Source organism: Diospyros lotus, chromosome 3 (genome assembly GCF_014633365.1).
Source record: "Diospyros lotus cultivar Yz01 chromosome 3, ASM1463336v1, whole genome shotgun sequence".
NCBI classification, from domain to species: Eukaryota; Viridiplantae; Streptophyta; class Magnoliopsida; order Ericales; family Ebenaceae; genus Diospyros; species Diospyros lotus.
In genome coordinates this window covers 36068746-36085612 of record NC_068340.1, presented here as the reverse complement: position 1 = coordinate 36085612, position 16867 = coordinate 36068746, and the positions used below count along the sequence as shown (strand labels likewise).

At 34.3% G+C, this 16867-nt stretch overlaps 2 protein-coding genes across 2 annotated transcripts; both read right to left on the bottom strand.

Moving 5' to 3' along the window:
* Positions 1-4353: 4353 nt before the first annotated feature.
* Positions 4354-6310, bottom strand: LOC127798278 (peroxidase P7-like). Its single transcript, XM_052331737.1, has 4 exons — positions 6006-6310; positions 5633-5824; positions 5318-5483; positions 4354-4861 (listed from the first exon to the last, which is right to left on the bottom strand). Exons 1-4 carry the CDS (start codon positions 6225-6227, stop codon positions 4470-4472), a joined length of 972 nt encoding a protein of 323 aa, XP_052187697.1. The 5' UTR covers positions 6228-6310; the 3' UTR covers positions 4354-4469.
* Positions 6311-12824: 6514 nt separating this feature from the next.
* Positions 12825-16572, bottom strand: LOC127798279 (uncharacterized). The gene is made up of 4 exons (XM_052331738.1): positions 16167-16572; positions 15303-15657; positions 14272-14344; positions 12825-13791 (listed from the first exon to the last, which is right to left on the bottom strand). Exons 1-4 carry the CDS (start codon positions 16483-16485, stop codon positions 13645-13647), a joined length of 894 nt encoding a protein of 297 aa, XP_052187698.1. The 5' UTR covers positions 16486-16572; the 3' UTR covers positions 12825-13644.
* Between the last annotated feature and the right edge of the window lie 295 nt (positions 16573-16867).

Sequence of the window (16867 nt, the reverse complement as noted above, 5' to 3'; positions counted from 1 at the left end):
TGACACAACTATTCAATCTTTTTAGATCGAATTGTTTTACATCAATTCCTCATCTTGATGAATTCCTTGGAGGATTCTCTTATCTTCCCCTCTCAAAATAGGCCATTATTGGGAGGAAAACTTGGAAGATAATGACGAGATTAATGAGTTATTATTGCACATAAAAGGTACACTAATGAGTGAATGTCATTGTTTTATAAGTATGTTCAATTTCAAGACCAAATGATCAGTTAATTAGTAGGAGATGAACATTTGGGATTCTCTCTAAACTACCTTCCCACAATTTATTTTCGATAAGAAATGTAATTGGACAAGTTAATTAATCTCGATTTTTAGTGATCAATGCTTCTGAGCTCGGCTCCTTTCCAATGAAAGTTTAGTTAATTATATGTCCAATTAAACCCATCTTTGAGACCATGTTCTAAGTACTGTTTCCAGTATCATGCTGCAGATTTTATGTAAGCCATTGTTGCAATTCTAAATCTTGAACCCTCTATAGATTATAGTATTTCACATAAAATTACGTGCATTCTATGAAATAACAAAATGATCTACATTGTGGTTTTAGGTGTCTTGTTTGTTGCTTAATTTGGTTTCCGGCTTTGTAGTGTGTTTAATGTTTTAGTCATGGGGTTGGGTTTGTTGCTGTTCGCCCCGTTTGTTTGTTCTCTGGAACCTGCTGCCTGAGTTTCCATCTTTCAGTCCACGTCCTCTTAGGGGCGGCTAATTAAGTTGTACATTGGGCCCTGGAACCAGATATTAAGCAAAAGACAAAAAAAAGAATTTACTTTCAATCTCTGGAGATTTATTTTTCCGGTGACATGCATGGAAGCCTCTCTTCTTCTGTTTATTTGCGCATTAATTGTCTTCATTTCAATGTCTCTTTCACTCATGTCTAGATGTGATTGAATTTGGTCCAAAGGTCATGGTTGCTTCAAGTATTGGCATATCTTGCTTGTCTCGATTCTGATCTCTCCTTGACATTAATTAATACAAAATAACATCAACATATTAAGTACAAGTATTTATCGTATATGAATTCTTTAAAAAAAAATCCATGCGGATTAATCTAATATGTGCCTCTCCATCCCCCAAATCTCATCACCAAGAGACATGAAGAACTGTTTTGAGACAATAATATATTAAATAAGAGTTCTGTTTAATAAATAAACTAGCTAGATGGCCATCTCAATTAAGCTAATTAAGGAGACAATGGCAGCTGGTCTGAGTAATGGGATATACATGAAGTTTATTGATTTAGTTTCATGTGAGCGAGCTTACCAACACAAAGCACATGAAGATTATAGCTCCTCGGTCCAAATTACCCGCCGAGAGCATACTTAGATTTCACTCTATACTTAGTTTAATTGTATCACCAATTTACAAGCAAAACTGCTCAATCTCTACCGTCTTTGATACTAACAAAATGGAATTCATTGAATACAATCGACTCAAAACAAGTTGCTTGAGATTTCCTTTTCTAAAGGAGATCTTCACCGAATTAGTGGCAATGAAGTGTGTGTGTGTGTGTGTGTGTATTAATAAATTTATGAGGCATGCGTCCATGGCCTGCACTGCTTGAATCCATCAATAATGAAGTCGTTGATTTCTATGTTGCGAAGTAATGGATGCTTTTCAAGAGGTTGGTATGATTTGACTGTCTATTTGTACCTCTATATCTTCTTCGGGCTATCAAGAATCATATCCATTTCATTGAATAAGTGCATGATTTAAAGGCACCAAACTAGTAAATTTAGATTTAATCCATTCCACTATATGCCGATCATAGATTAGTGATTTTGGTACTGTTTTTCCTTCATTAATAGGGCAGCCTAATAATCGACTTTTCAAGAAACTAATCAGGGTTGCAAACTAAAGAATCAACAAAATCTGAAAAGGAAATAACAAAATTAACTAGCAGAGAAACACAGTTTGAACTAGAGATGATAAAGGTGAACAAGAGAGAAAATCCAAAACAGCATATTACTACCCAAACTAAACCAAACTAAACTACCACCAACAACAATGATAAATATAGGAATCAATATAATAATAGCCAGGATTTCAACTGATCATCTTTAATATTTAAAGTAGTCCGAGGTGGTATATGACATACATAATCTGTACACAATTTTGACCAAAGAAAGAGGGACTGAAAACTTTAGCCAAAAATATCTTAATTAAAAAGCAGTTCAAGGAATCTAAATAAAAGTCTAAGAAAGGGAGTTATAAAAAAAAAAAAACAATAAAATTCATAAAAGGGATAAAAATGACCATTGAAAATTCTAGAAAAATGGACAAAAGTTCAAAAAAGAGAGATGAACAGCTCTAAAGTCTATAAAAAAAGAAAAAGTGATAAATAAAGGTCATTGAATTTTATAAAAGAGGCCATAAGTACTAATAAAGTAGCAATAAGGGCTAAACTCTGAACCAATTAAAGAATTAGAATAGGGATTAGTGGGTCAAACTTGGAAGGCCCTTTGTAAATTTCCTAATAAACAGCTTGTTCTGTGGAGCGCACCTGCCCTGGGAAATGATCTTAATTAGGGCTAGCTAGTTTAAAAATCAATTGACAATTGACCCAGAAAAATTACGGGGTGTCTAGCTAGGTGAGGTTTCAGACTGCATTAATGTTTTGGTTGATTAAATTCTGACGGATTCAGATATGATAGGTTGGATTAATACTAAAAAAGTTTGGTGCCATTTTAAATTCGTAGCCAACCTATCTTAATTATCAGATTGTTTAGGTATTTTTAATGCAAACATATGCATCAGAGATTCCACAGTGATTAATTCACTTAAATACTATACATAAATGTAGCACGATTTAGATCTTTCAAAGGAGTACTTAATGGGTGACATATTCTTCACAAATAATATTTATTTATATCTAATAATAGGGCAATAATAGTGACCAATCATAGGCCTGCATGTATAGATTGGGCATATTCTGGGTGACAATAATTGGGCGATTCTTAATCAATCCATCACATGCCTATCGTCTATCAGCAATTAGCTGACTCAACAGCAGCCAATGGCCTTTGTTATTATTGTCACATTCCTCAAAATTGACTCTTGAGTGGAAGTTGAGTAATCATTCACGTTGTATTTATTTTACAATTTAAATTTATAATTTCCTTAAGTTAGATGTTTTATATGTTTTTTTTATTAATTTTAAAAATTATTAGGATTTATTATAACTAATGCAAGTGCATATTGAATATTAAGAGTACTAATTCAAATTATTAAATAAGACTAAATATCATTTTCTTTTTCGTAAGGAATAATTATTCTCCAAAGTAAATCCAATAATATAAACTTGTCCTTTGAGAGTTTGGTGTCCGTTTCACATTGACTAAAGATGAGTGTTTTATTAAATATATAACGTTTAAGTTTAATCTCACTTAACAATAATTCTTTTTAAGAAAAATTCAAATATTAAAATGGTATTGAAGTGAGGCCAGATGTGTAATTTTATTTAGTATCACTTTTCGGTTTCACATTAACCAAAGATGAGTATTTTGTTAATTGTAGGAGTGTTACAGACTAATCTCACTTAACAATAATTATTTTTTTAAAAAATTACAATAAAAGATACCAAAGCAAGACTGAAATGCATGCATGGTCCCTCTCCCATTATTATTGTAGGTGTAGTTAGAAACTTAGAAACACTAGAGTTGGAATAATCTCAAGCTAGAGTGGGCCCATCTCTTCCATTCAGAAATTAGAGCTAATGCAATGAGAATGTGTGATTGATTGGAGATAGCGTGATAGGTCAATATAAGATATCAGAATTCAACTATAGCTAGTAGTAATTGGTTATATATATATACACACACACATCACCAATTATATAAATGGGTTAACAACTTAACATCGTTCGTTTCAATTAAACCAATAAAATTTGGGGAACTTTGTAGGGGCCGAAGCCCTTACAAACCATCACAAGAGGCCCCGTTGCCTCTAATTGAGGCCTGACACCACAGTGATGGACTAGCTTCCTATATATCCTCGCTGGTCCATATGTATATGCACTCTTTCAGGATCCATCTTACTGCTCTTAATTTAATTCCACGGTTTCGTCGGTTAATTTGGGCTCTTAACAGGCATCGTGGGTTATTTCAAAATCCAAAACCAAAATACTTTCGAGACACAATCACGAACTTAATAATAGAATTGAACTCATACAGGCTTATTTAGGATTTTCCGAGAAAATCTCATCAAGATTTTCAAGGGAAAATCTTGCTACGACCCTTGTCAAGTCCACCTACAGACTAAACAAAGCAAGCGTTCTTTCGCCTTGCTGTTTGATGATACCAATCCAACAAATAAAAAAAGGAAGACAGAGAGAAGGAAAACCTCAAAACTAAAATCTCGATCCTTAATTTATCCAAAATCAAAACAAACCAGCTACTTTAATTTTTATTGTTTCTGGAATTGGAGCTCAAATGATCATCTATATATTCTGATCAATTCAGCTTCCGGCAGTTCTTCCTGATCTCTCCCTTGGATCCAGTGAGGGGACTAATGTCCCCCATCTTGATCATGGCGGCAGCAAAATCAGCGGTGAAGGTGGAGGGGCTGGAGCTGTACTGGCGCACAATGGAGTCAGTGGAGCCGCCGTTGAAGAGCTGCTGGTCGGAGTGGAGGAGGCCTTTCCGGCTGACAAGGTTCTTGTAGTAATTGTTGTCGAAAGCTGCCGGAGTTTGGAGGTCCAGCGGTGCCAAGTTGTTGTCCCCAGAGCCGGCGGTGCTGGGGCAGCTGCCTTGCCTTGTCTTGGCAAATGAGCTGTCTATGTTGGTTTCGTTGTATATTCTTGCTCTGAAGGTGGTACACCTTGCTTGTCCAATCGTATGGCTACCTGCAAGCCACAGATTTCGAACACTACCAGGTAAGTACACAAAAATATATATATTGTTCAAGAAAAAAGATTACTGTAGTCTTTTAATTACCACTAAACTAATTCTTACTGGCAGGGGGGCGTATCCACGTGTCAGCTCACAATTAAAATTAATTTTTAATATAAAAAATTAATTTTTTTTAATGTAAAAAATTAATTTTTTATAATAAATCAGTCAAAAAAAATTACAGACTATTCAAAAATCTGTGATGTATAATTTTACATCTCAAAAAAAAAAAAAAAAAAAAAATTTAACCTCTCCTTACATAAATTTCTGAATTTGTCTCTACTTAATGATCATTTTTTAGTGTGTACGGTATTAATAAGAAAATGTAACTATATATTAGTAAAATAAAAACGAAAGTGACTATTAATTATTAGTATTAGAAGTAATAAAAGGGGGCAAGAGATATATACCAGAGAGGGCAACCATGTCTTTGGTGGAAAGGCCCAGAGCACTGAATCTAGAGATGAGGGCATTGAGATTAGAAGTTGGAGAAGGAATGCCGTTATTAGCTGCAGCCTGGCTTGCTGTCCTAGCATCTCTTCTTCCAAGCTTCACATTCCAGTTAGGCCCTCCAAGCTGCAATATTGCAGGAAACACCATGTTCATAAAGCGCGTACTATACATGTATATATTTATATGAATCTCGATGAGTACAAGAAGAAGAACCAAATAGGCAACAAGATAAGATATCGCTAGCTAGAATGAACATATAATTGGCACTTAACAGTGACAACGGAGTCTCTTGCAGCAATGGCCAGCAAGTCAGCGCATGAGACGACCCCCGGGCACGCATTTTCAACCGCGGATTTTATGTTGTCAACAACATCAAATCCCCTGGCCGAGTTGAGGTTTGGACCCGCCCTCTTCTCCCCGGTGAAGGAGGATGTGTCGTCTAGAAGAATCGATCCATCGCAACCCTAAAATCATGTATAATTAACAAATATATTAGAAAAAAAAGGTCCTAGCTAGCCACTTTTTTCTTTTTTGGGCACAGTATAAGTAACTCTACCGTGGTCTAGAAAATTATGTTATCTTAAAAGATAATGACTAGGAATTCTCGTTGATAAAAAAAAAAAAAAAAAGAAGAGGTAGAATTACATTAACAAAGCAGTCGTGGAAGAACAATCGAAGCAGAGAGGCACCCATTCGGGCTTCTTTGGATATTGCAGATTGCACAACGGATTTCACGGTAGGCAAGAGTTTGGGGCAAGATTTGGAGTAGAAATTGGTGGAAAGCTGAGCTGAGGAGCTTCCAATAATTAGAAGCACAAGAAAAGCCACAGCCACCGGAGTAGCTGTGGAAGAAGAAAATGAAGCCATTATTTTTGGGTACAAAAATTTATTAATAGCACTTTTGAGTTAAGAGGTCTAGTTGCTGGGGAAGGTGCAGAAAATGGGGAGTATATATAGATAAATGAGAGAGAGAGAGAGAGAGAGAGAGAGAATTCTCAAGGTGTTGCGCTCTGCAGGTCACCTAACTCAAAGACTCCGTTGCATCGCATGCAATTCCACGATCACTTAAAAAAATTAACAAAAAACAACCAATAAGGATGGATAAAAAGAACAAGTCTAAAGGTTGGAGCTGCCCATTTTTGGTTGGTTGGTTGGTTGATTGATTGATTAATGATAGTTACGGACATCTATCATTCTTTCCTTTGACAACAAATTTGGCCGTTATAGTTAAATAGACCTCAAATCTATGGCTATTAATTTTAGAGTTAATCTTATACGGTTACTCTAGAGGCTATAACTGATCACTATGAGGCTGGTCATTAGCAAGTTTCGGACGAATTGGTATAATTTGCATATAATTTTTTTATATAATATAAGTGAATGGAAAGAAATGGATGAAATAATACATAAAGAAGACCCGGGGCCAGCCCTAGGCATAGGCTGCCTAGGCCACGAGGGATCCATACGTATTTTAATTTTTAAATTTTAAATTAATTAATAAAATAAAAATAATTAAAAATAATAATTTTAAAAATTAAAGAGACATTAGAAGGCTATGTCTATTTTAAATCATTATAAATTTTTAATTAATCTCAATCTCCTACCTTTTTTATTAATAATTAATCTCATAAGTATCATTATAATTTTTAATTAATCTCAATATCTCACATTTCTTTATTAATAATTAATCACATTCTCATGTGTTTGGTAGTAGCACCCATCCCCTCACAACTATTCCATGTATTTTTAATTAATCTCAATCTCCCTCGTATATGATTGTATCACAACTATTTTCATACACTTGACAGTGACCGCGACTCTATCGTCTTCCTCAATTCCACTCATTCTCAATTTTTTATGCATCCATTGTCATTGCACCTGCCATTAATCTACACAGGCGTAGATCCTCAATCCAACCGATTTCATAATTATGCATTCTCTTCAGTGATTCCATTTTCGTTCTCATTATCCAGTTGATTGATTTATCAGATATATCTTTTAATTTTTTTTATTAGCCCTTAAATTATCAATTAATTTTGCCTATATATTTCAATATTTGTAATCCCTCTATTATTAGTGAATCTATTCTAATGGATTGACGATTTTGCCTATTGAAAAATATATATTGAAACAAATTAATTATAATAGTTTAATTATTAATTTTTCATCTAAAAATGCTAAAAGAATAAATTTAAAGTGAAATATTGTGAATTTTATATAATAATAAAAAATTATTCTTATTAATTTTATTTTTAAATATAGTCGTAGAAAACTCCATAAAAAATTTAGTTTAGAGTCCCTAAAATCTGAGAGTCGACCCTAGATAGACCTCTCTCAAATTGGAAGAAAATATGGATGAAAAACTTTGCCTTGGCAAAATTAATTTTAATATTTTTTCAAAATTTAAAATTTATTTTTGACTTAATCGCACTCAATAAATATCTTTTCATTAAAAAGGTATAATAATCATTTTTTGATTAATATCTTTATATATGTAAATTATTATATTATAGGATTACAAGAGTTTCTTGTAATATTGAGGGTACGTAGCACGTAGATGAATGATGAGTGCATTTTTCCTTCTAATACATAAAAAAAGGAGCCATAAAATGCAAGTTAATTAATTCAGACTTGGCGAGGACTGAATCAATACATGCATGAGAATGGAAGACATTTTGCATGCAGAAAAGAAAAGTTGAAACTCCACACTCAATTAAGCTGCATGCCGCCGGCTGGCTCTTCAAGCAGCTTATATATAATTGGTTCTCATTCTACCCTCTAGAGTTTAAATACACAAGTTTTGTATCATATAACTAAACTTTAATCATATATATTTCATAATGTATCTTTTTATGTATAAATCATTTTAAATTGATTATTCACGATAAACACGTGTCGATGCGAGTTAAGAGACAACATCTTCAAAACATATATAATTATACAATATTTTGTATTAGAAATATATATTGCTTAATGAAAATAGATAATCTCAACTAAAGTAGATAATTGAGCCAACTTTTATTAAAATAGACAACATTAATTTGTATTAGATATAGCCAACTCTTATTAGATCGATGATATATAAAACTTCAGGTATATATATATAATGCATGTTAAGATTAGAGTTTGATTAAGTTAGAACTTTAAATAAATCGATTGATCGAGGTCACAATCTCAAGTAACAGTTTTGTTAAATAGAAAATAACAATTAAAAATACACAAAACTCTTTATTTTATAAATATTAAAAGAAACTTATAATAAAATTAAGGGATACCGAGATGACAAACAATCTTATATATATCTATACATACATCCATGCATCAAATATCATTACCCTCAACAGTACTAAATGACATATATATGAGTTGAAAAGAAAATGCTAGATGTGTTGATACGTTAGCCAAATCTCCAAAATGGAAAATGAAAGCGGGAAGAAGATTAATTAATAAATAAAAAAAACTCAATTGTCAAAGGTTATTATTAATGAAGACTAAACATGATTGGAAAGTCAGCATTTACTGCAAACGGGGTGATGACTCGTGTACCTCTTTCTCACTTTAAAATAATCATTAACATGTTTTTAATTATATGCACTAATTAATTGAGCGCTGACCCGACTTCACTTGCCAACTAAATGGGCCCCCTGATGTGTGGCATAGTTTGGTCAAGCATATGCACTGATCAATATCCATGCCCATTGCCCACTCACTTTCTAGCGAGTTGGTTAGGTTTGAAATTAAGAGTTCTCATTAATTGGCAAGATAATGAATAGATTTGCTCATCCATGCTTAATTAAAGGGAGATGTGACTGAGCAACTTCTCTACTAGCTAGTTAGAAAATTCCAAACAAGAAGCCCACAAAACTTTAGTCAAGTTTTTAGCCATGGAACCCACAAAACTTATAACTGATAGAAAATATATAATTAAAGGGCAATGCAATATTTATTAGGACAAATTATTGTCCGATGGCTTTAGAAGTTCAAAGAAAAATAGGACTATGTTAATTATTCATTATAATTAAAAATATTATTATTCATCATAATTCGGTCTATCTTTTTATTAAAAATATTATTGTTTATCATAATTATATATATACATGTTAATTAAGTAGAAGGTTTTTTTTTTCTTTTTGAAATAGAAGTCCTTTTTGGGTGAATTCTAGGGTATTCATGGGTTAATATCTCTTTTAAATTAATTATGCTGCATTTCTTTGTGCTGTTAGCTCTTTAGTATAATATCTTTTTAAATTAAAAAGAAAATTAAGGAAGAGTTGAGCACTCTAGCACCGATTATATGAAAAAAAATAAAAAATCAAACTTAGCCATATTAGGAGTTTGTGTTGGCAGTGAGCCAATCAAACCAGAGGAAAACAAATTAAGAGGGTGTTTGGCTTACCTGTGTTTGGCTTACCTGTGTTGCACCAAAATGGAAACGGAAACGTTTCTGATAGGAAATAAAAATATAGAAATGCACATTTTTCTAAAAAGAAAGGCATAAATATGGTTCGAAACGAGAATAGAAAATGTTTTTAAAATGGGAAAATGGTTCCTATGAGGTATTTCCGTGTAACATAGTGGCTGACTAATTTGATATGATCACTTATAAATTACTTATTTAACTTATAAATTATCAAGTTTTTTTTTTTATTACGCATTTGTTAAATCTAAGAACTTAAACGCTGCAAAACTTATAATTTATTTTAATAGTATTTTCAAAAAATTGTTCTCTCAGTTTTTTCAAATAAACTTTTGGTATCTTATTTCCTTGATAAAGTAAAAGACAAATTTACCCTTACACCATTTTTTAATTTCCAATCTACCTATCTTTTTCATGTCATTGCCTTCACTATCACCACCTCCCTTTAGCTCCTCTTTGTTGTCATTGCCTCCCTCCAACTTCGGTCATTACCTCCAACTCATCCATTGTCGTCATTCACTGCCTCCAATCTCCATTGATGCCTTCTCCATATCCGTTGCCGTCACCGTCATTTGCCATTGGTGCCTCCATCATTTTTGCTTCCTCCTCCATTGATCGCCTCTCTCTATATATATTTAACATATATTGTATTAATATATATATTTTTAATAATTATATAATTTATCAACACATAATTATAATAAATTTATTAGTTAGAAATAAATTTATAATTTATTTTTATTAAAAATTAGTATTTTATGAATATTATTTGTATTATTCAAAAACATGTTCATTTTTATTTTTTTGACAAATTTTTATAACTTATCAGTCTTTTTAAACTAAACACATAATTATTTAATTGATAATTTAAAATATATTTATTTAAATACATTATCAATTTAAATAATACTCAATTTTTAAACTTTACAAAGGTTAAAAGCAGAAAGAGTTATAAACCTTGAAAAAAAAAAAAAAAACCGATGGGCCAAACACCCTCTAACTGGAACCACAATCTCAATCTGATTGATGGCAGCCTGGGCCTAATTTTCAGGCAGTTTGGTAAACTACTAATCTACTCTCTCTCTCTCTCTCTCTCTCTCTCTCTATATATATATATATATATATTAAGCTATTGTTTTTAGATGATTGTGGCAATTTCTTATTTTTAAGATGATCATGTCATTGTCACTTTAATTTAATGATATTGAAAACTTGACAAAACCACAGAGTGTTTTTATCATACCTGTCATGCTACTCATCATTTTGGAACGTTTTGTAAAGTTTTTCACTGATAAAGCTTTTATTAGGAGTTTGTGTTGGCAGTAAGCCAATCAAACCAGAGGAAAACAAATTAACTGGAACCACAATCTCAATCTGATTTGATGGCAGACTGGGCCTAATTTTCAGGCAGTTTGCTAAACTACTAATCTTCACTCTCTCTCTCTCTCTCTCTCTATATATATATATATATATACATATAAAGCTTTTCTTTTTAGATGATTGTGGCAATTTCTTGTTTTTAATTAAGATGATCATGTCATTGTCACTTTTAATGATATTGAAAACTTGCCAAAAATTTAAAAAGTTAGCTGGAATGCAGATGGGATCCGATCCGACCATTATTAGCATCTAGACAGGTGCTAGCATTGGTTGGAACTCATTTGAGAAGGTGGGGAAGAGAAGAACAATTAATGACAACGATCGAAGTGCAGCAGCAATTAATGGTTTGACGAGCAATGACCAAGAAGGTTGCAGCGGTGGTCGATCGAGAGATGATTGGTGCATGGAAGCTGTTTAGGGTGAGATCGAAGAGCAAAGATGACATTGTTTTCTCCGAACATCGACGAAAAAGATGATGGCAGCAACGAGAGGCGAGAATGACGGCAGGCCGAAGCATGGAGATGGATCTCAGCGATGAAATTACGAAGGCACCAAAGGAGAAGACACAAAAAGGGGACTCCTGTATTTAGGCGATGGTCAGCAAGCAAGCCAATGGTTCTTCTGTCCGACAATGATTGACAATCGGGGAAAATCATGACTGGTTGGCGGATATGTTTTGGTGTTTCAATAATCATAATAATAATTTAGTTACATCGTCTCATAGAAACAATTCTAATAAATCCAGATCTCCTTTATATATATATATATCATCACTATTTCACAATCAAATGGTTTTATTTGAAAAAAAAAAGGAAAATAATAAGCATTTAAACATCATTTTCTATCCAATACTAATGACCATCAATATTGTCCTAATAATTATATTATTATGTAAAATTGGATATATAATTAAATTCTAACACTCTAATTATATTTATTCACATATCTCATATTTTATTCATTCACCTCTTTTTTTCTTTCCTTTATTTTAGTTACAACTTAGGTAAATCACATATTTTTAAATAATTTTTGTTAAATTATATACATATTTTTACTGTTTCTGTCAATATTATAAAATTTTTGTATCACCTATGTTTGTTTTGAAGTAAAGCATTTTACCCATTTTTTTTAGTATTAGATTGACAACAAAATTTATTGAAACATCCGTCTCTCTCTCTCTGTCTCTCTCTCTGAATTTGATAGATCGATATTGTGGGTCCTACACCCCCCTTCCAAGCCCGGGTTGGACAAAATTGATGACGCTGACAACATAACAGCCTTGTCTTCCTAGAAGCCTCCAAAGCCATCCCTAATTCTCTTGCATAATCCATTATCATATATAGGATTCCAAAAACAATACAAATACACCACAAAAACAATGAAATATATCATATAAAAACACATAAACAAACAACTAAAATTGAAAAAGGAAAAACTTTCTATTTTAAATTTTATATTATATACATATTTTTGACAAATGATGGAGCTCTGCTCATTCATATATTCATATTATTATTCCAAAAGACATCTTTCTCAGGAAATTCGAAGAACACCTTCCGAGCACTCCCAGTGTCCCATGGAATAAAAGCCAAGCAAACAACTCTGCAGAAACTAATCCCAGCTCTCACAATCACCCCATGGCCACCCCCGCCCCCCCTCCTCCATAGCGAAGACATTACCACAAAAGAGAAAGAACAGCTAAAGCCAAAGCCACAAAAAGATTGGACACAAAATTTGCATCGCCTTGCTGGGTAATATCGTCACTGAGCAGTGAATGAACACATTATATATAGTATAGATAGTTAGATAAATCTATTTTACTCCAAAGAAAGAAAGAGAAGACGGATTCGAGTGAGAGAGATCAGAGATGGGAGAGGGAAATCAAAGGGGGAGATGGACTGATAAATATAATATATATTTGCACCTTGATGCTCTGTGTCTCACCACAATGGACTGAGTTGGTCTTTATAGGCGCATACCGCTTAAAAGGCCTTGTCGGTATAGGCGCTTTAAGACCTGATTTGCAAGAGTCAGGGAAGAGTCAGTTAGAATCGAGGAAGGGTCCTTCAGAACCAGATGCTTACCTTGCTAATGTGGCTCATTTAAAATTGGTATACAAATAGTTGCACCAACTGGCAGGGATAATGCAACAACTTTACATTATGCCATTCATCACAAAAATGTTAGCTAGTCTTTTACAGAAGCTCATGCTACATTATAATCCCATAACCATGTCACTGACCACGGTAACAAGGAAGACGTGAGAGCGCTGACATGCTTGTGGAATGCCCGTGCTCCATTGAAGAACAATATCTATACCTAGCATGATTCCAAAGTGGAATTGGGGGGAAAAATTACAAAGGCTTACATTTCTACAACCAATGGCAGGAGGTGAAAGGTACCATATTCATGAAATGTATTCTTGTCACTAAACAGAGAAGGGTCTGGTTAGGATGTGCCCACTGCATATATTGATGTAATATCTCTCTAGTCTCTATCCAACTCACTTTCTGATACCTCCTCCTCTGGAAGTTCAAACTTATCAACCTCTTGAAAGTAAGCTCTCTGCTTCTCAACAAATTCTTTCGGCAAAGGATGTGAAAAATCTTTCTCCTGTGAAGAGCTATGCCTCTTCTGCAAAATGTTACTCAAGAAGATTAAAAGGTAACACACAACCACCAAAGCAGGATCTAACAAAGAAACTATGCACTACACCAAAGAGCATTTGTCAACCCAAGGCAAATTGGAGCATCAGATGACCCATAGGCAAAGTTGCACCACAATTTTCATAAAACAAAGATCCCAATCCTCACCAAGACGAGTAAATAAAACATGGTGCAGCAGGAGCTTTCCAACAATAGAGAAAAGATTGTACAATGCAAAAGGCAAATCGAACATATTAGGTTTCCAAAAGAGGACGTCTTTGAGCCATAGAGAATCCATGTGCAGTCCAGATATAAACAGTATCAAGAGTTGTGCTTCAGTGCAGTCCAGAAATAAACAAAATATTAATAGTCAACAAACAGATTTGTAGAAAATTGCAGACAGTAATTTCAAAGCAGAATCTGAATGGCCTAAAAAGAAAGAGTGACAAAGGCAACTTCTAAAGCAAACCTTTTTATTCTTTGGATGGGGAACTAGGCACGATTTGGATAAACCACCATCTCCCGTGTTGTTGAATTTTTTCCTGTTTTGCAATCAACAGACAAGACAGCATCAGTGATAGGCATGGACAAGGAACATGAAGGGAAAACATCACTAAAATCAGTAGTCTTTACCCTATATTTCTAACAGTTTGTAATACATGTTCCTTGGGTTAATCAAGTCTAATATAGGCTATACATAAAAGAAGAAATGCAATAATCAACCTAGAAGAAAATGTTTCTCATCCTTCATCCATAATATAAGCTGACAAATTTTGCATTTAGTGGGGGGCAGTGGGAATAAGACTTCATCTTCCAAGATTCTCAGCCTCTCTTTCAACAATTAAAAGTCTAAATTATTCATGCAATCTTGGCGAAATTGTTCATAAAAAATTACATATGATGAAACACCAGAACAGAAGAAGAAAGGTAGCACGTAAGGATGAAATTAATTTTAAAAAGTTAAGAACAAGACAACCAACATGTCTGACTGCAGCACTTCAAAATATGAAATGCTGCAAAGGTCTTAAGCCTCAACAGATGACAGCAAAAAAACAATGCACCCAGCATTATTTCTCCGGCTCATCACACCAAGAGGGAAATTATCTTATGAGAACTCAACCTGTTATAATTCCACAATATCATATTTATCAATACATCATGTAACACTTTTGCAAAGCCCTTATAGAAAAATAACTATCATCGCTCCATTCACAAATATCATATATGATCTGATTCTGACGAGATAGACATAGATCAAGTTGGAAAGTTTGGCTAAATACCCAAAGGAAGCATCAGAAACCAGCTTCAAGCCAAACAAGAAAACTTGATAAAAAAAATTCTGAAAATCTCGTATATGATATAATATCAATTACAGTTTTGCACGGAAGAAAAACACCAATATGAAAAACACCAATATACCATAACAGATTTATATAATCCAACAGTACAAAAATCAAAAAAGAGTTCATATGTGCTTGCAATTGCGAGAGAGAGGCTTACCATATCTTCCTGTTCCTTTGCGGAAGAGGGCAGCTAAGAGGCACAACATTTTCTTTCCTTCTGTTTCTTTTACTCACGGGAGAAGGGGTACTGGTATGCACAAAAGTAGCTTTTCCACTATCCTTTCCAGGATGGGTAAAACTAGGAGGCAATACAACTGCCTTCCCGTTATCCTTTCCTTTCTTGAGTGGAGGGCAAGTAAAAGGCACAGCATCTTCCACGGCATTATCCTTTGTTTTCTTGAGAGAGGGACAAGAAAAAGGCGTAACTTCCTTTCCCTTATCCTTTGTTTTCTCTGCAGTCCGTTTTTTACTGTAGACTACAAGAGGCTCATGTGCATCTTCTCTCTCATTGTCTTTGCAAGAAAAAATGGCAGAAATATTAGTTCAGTCGAGTTCTCTGTTTCCTTTTTCCTAGATACCAAGTTATAAACACCGGAATCAATTGAAAGTCCCAGTAGCACACCATCTGTCATTGGACAATTCATTTTTGAAGTACGAACTCCCTAATTTCTCAATTATCCAAATAACCATTGAATCAACCACACTGCTATACATTATATGGTAATACATCCATTAACAATCACATTAAATGTCTCAACACGGTAATTCTACATCCAAAGCTAATAGATCATCAAAATAGAAAAGGAACAACAACAAAAATAGCATCATTCTTTCAAGATAATTAACCAATTTAATTACCATAAACACAAAAAATACTGACGAAATACCCAATTATGAGAACCAAACGAGGAACTCCAGGTTTCTCGAATTACACATCAAGGAAGTGAAGAAAGAAATTGCAACCGCGCAAACAGATATTAATATGAACACAAGCGTACATAGATTGGGAGACAGAGATTACCTCGATCAGTAAGCAGGGAAAGGCGCCGACGGGTTGAAGGTCGTGATTGAGGAACGGTTCTAGGGTTTGGAGCACTGAATTCATGGTCGTAGTTAGATGATCCGATGCTGGTGTTGGATTTGGAAGAATTGATGGTCTCTGACTTGTTTTCAGAGACGTGGTACGGCTTGGAATTAGGATTTGGATTTGGGGCGAAAGAGAGGGACGACGAGAGGTTGCGAAGGACGGTGGAGATGGGGACCAGGTTGGTCGTATCGGAAAATGGCTTTCTCTTTGCCGACGAAGACGATCTTCTTCTCTGAGTCGCAGCAGCTTCCATTTCAGGACATACCGATAAATCCAGAAGAATCCAACAATCAGAGTTCAGAAGATGGACAGGAAAGAGACGCTGGTCATGAAGGTGGCGGGTAAATTGGAGGGATTTGAAACACGGTGGGGGGATGGCCCAGTAACTTACAGCCCAGCCCAGCCCAGCCTATTAGAAACCAGGCTTGGCCCGAAAGAACAGTGCCTGATCTTGACCCAAGTACACAGAAAAAATCATTAAAAAATAAACCGCTTCCCGTGCCAGTGGCTAAGTGTGATCCATGTCAATTGGTCGGTGGGGGTTTCCAGATTTGCAGTTTTAACATTGGAAAATGCTAGAAGACTTGACAGGCTTAAAAAAAGAGTAAAAAGACGATTTTGCCCTCGTGCTACTG

Excerpts from the sequence above, each read along its gene's own strand:
- LOC127798278 (XM_052331737.1), bottom strand. The coding sequence starts at position 6,227 with ATGGCTTCATTTTCTTCTTCCACAGCTACTCCGGTGGCTGTGGCTTTT. Across the intron at positions 5,825-6,005 it reads TCCACGACTGCTTTGTTAAT|GGTTGCGATGGATCGATTCT; the intron begins GTAATTCTACCT and ends ACATGATTTTAG. Across the intron at positions 4,862-5,317 it reads AGACATGGTTGCCCTCTCTG|GTAGCCATACGATTGGACAA; the intron begins GTATATATCTCT and ends TGTGGCTTGCAG.
- LOC127798279 (XM_052331738.1), bottom strand. The coding sequence starts at position 16,485 with ATGGAAGCTGCTGCGACTCAGAGAAGAAGATCGTCTTCGTCGGCAAAG. Across the intron at positions 14,345-15,302 it reads CAAAGGAACAGGAAGATATG|GAAAAAATTCAACAACACGG; the intron begins GTAAGCCTCTCT and ends ATTGCAAAACAG. Across the intron at positions 13,792-14,271 it reads CCCATCCAAAGAATAAAAAG|AAGAGGCATAGCTCTTCACA; the intron begins GTTTGCTTTAGA and ends AACATTTTGCAG.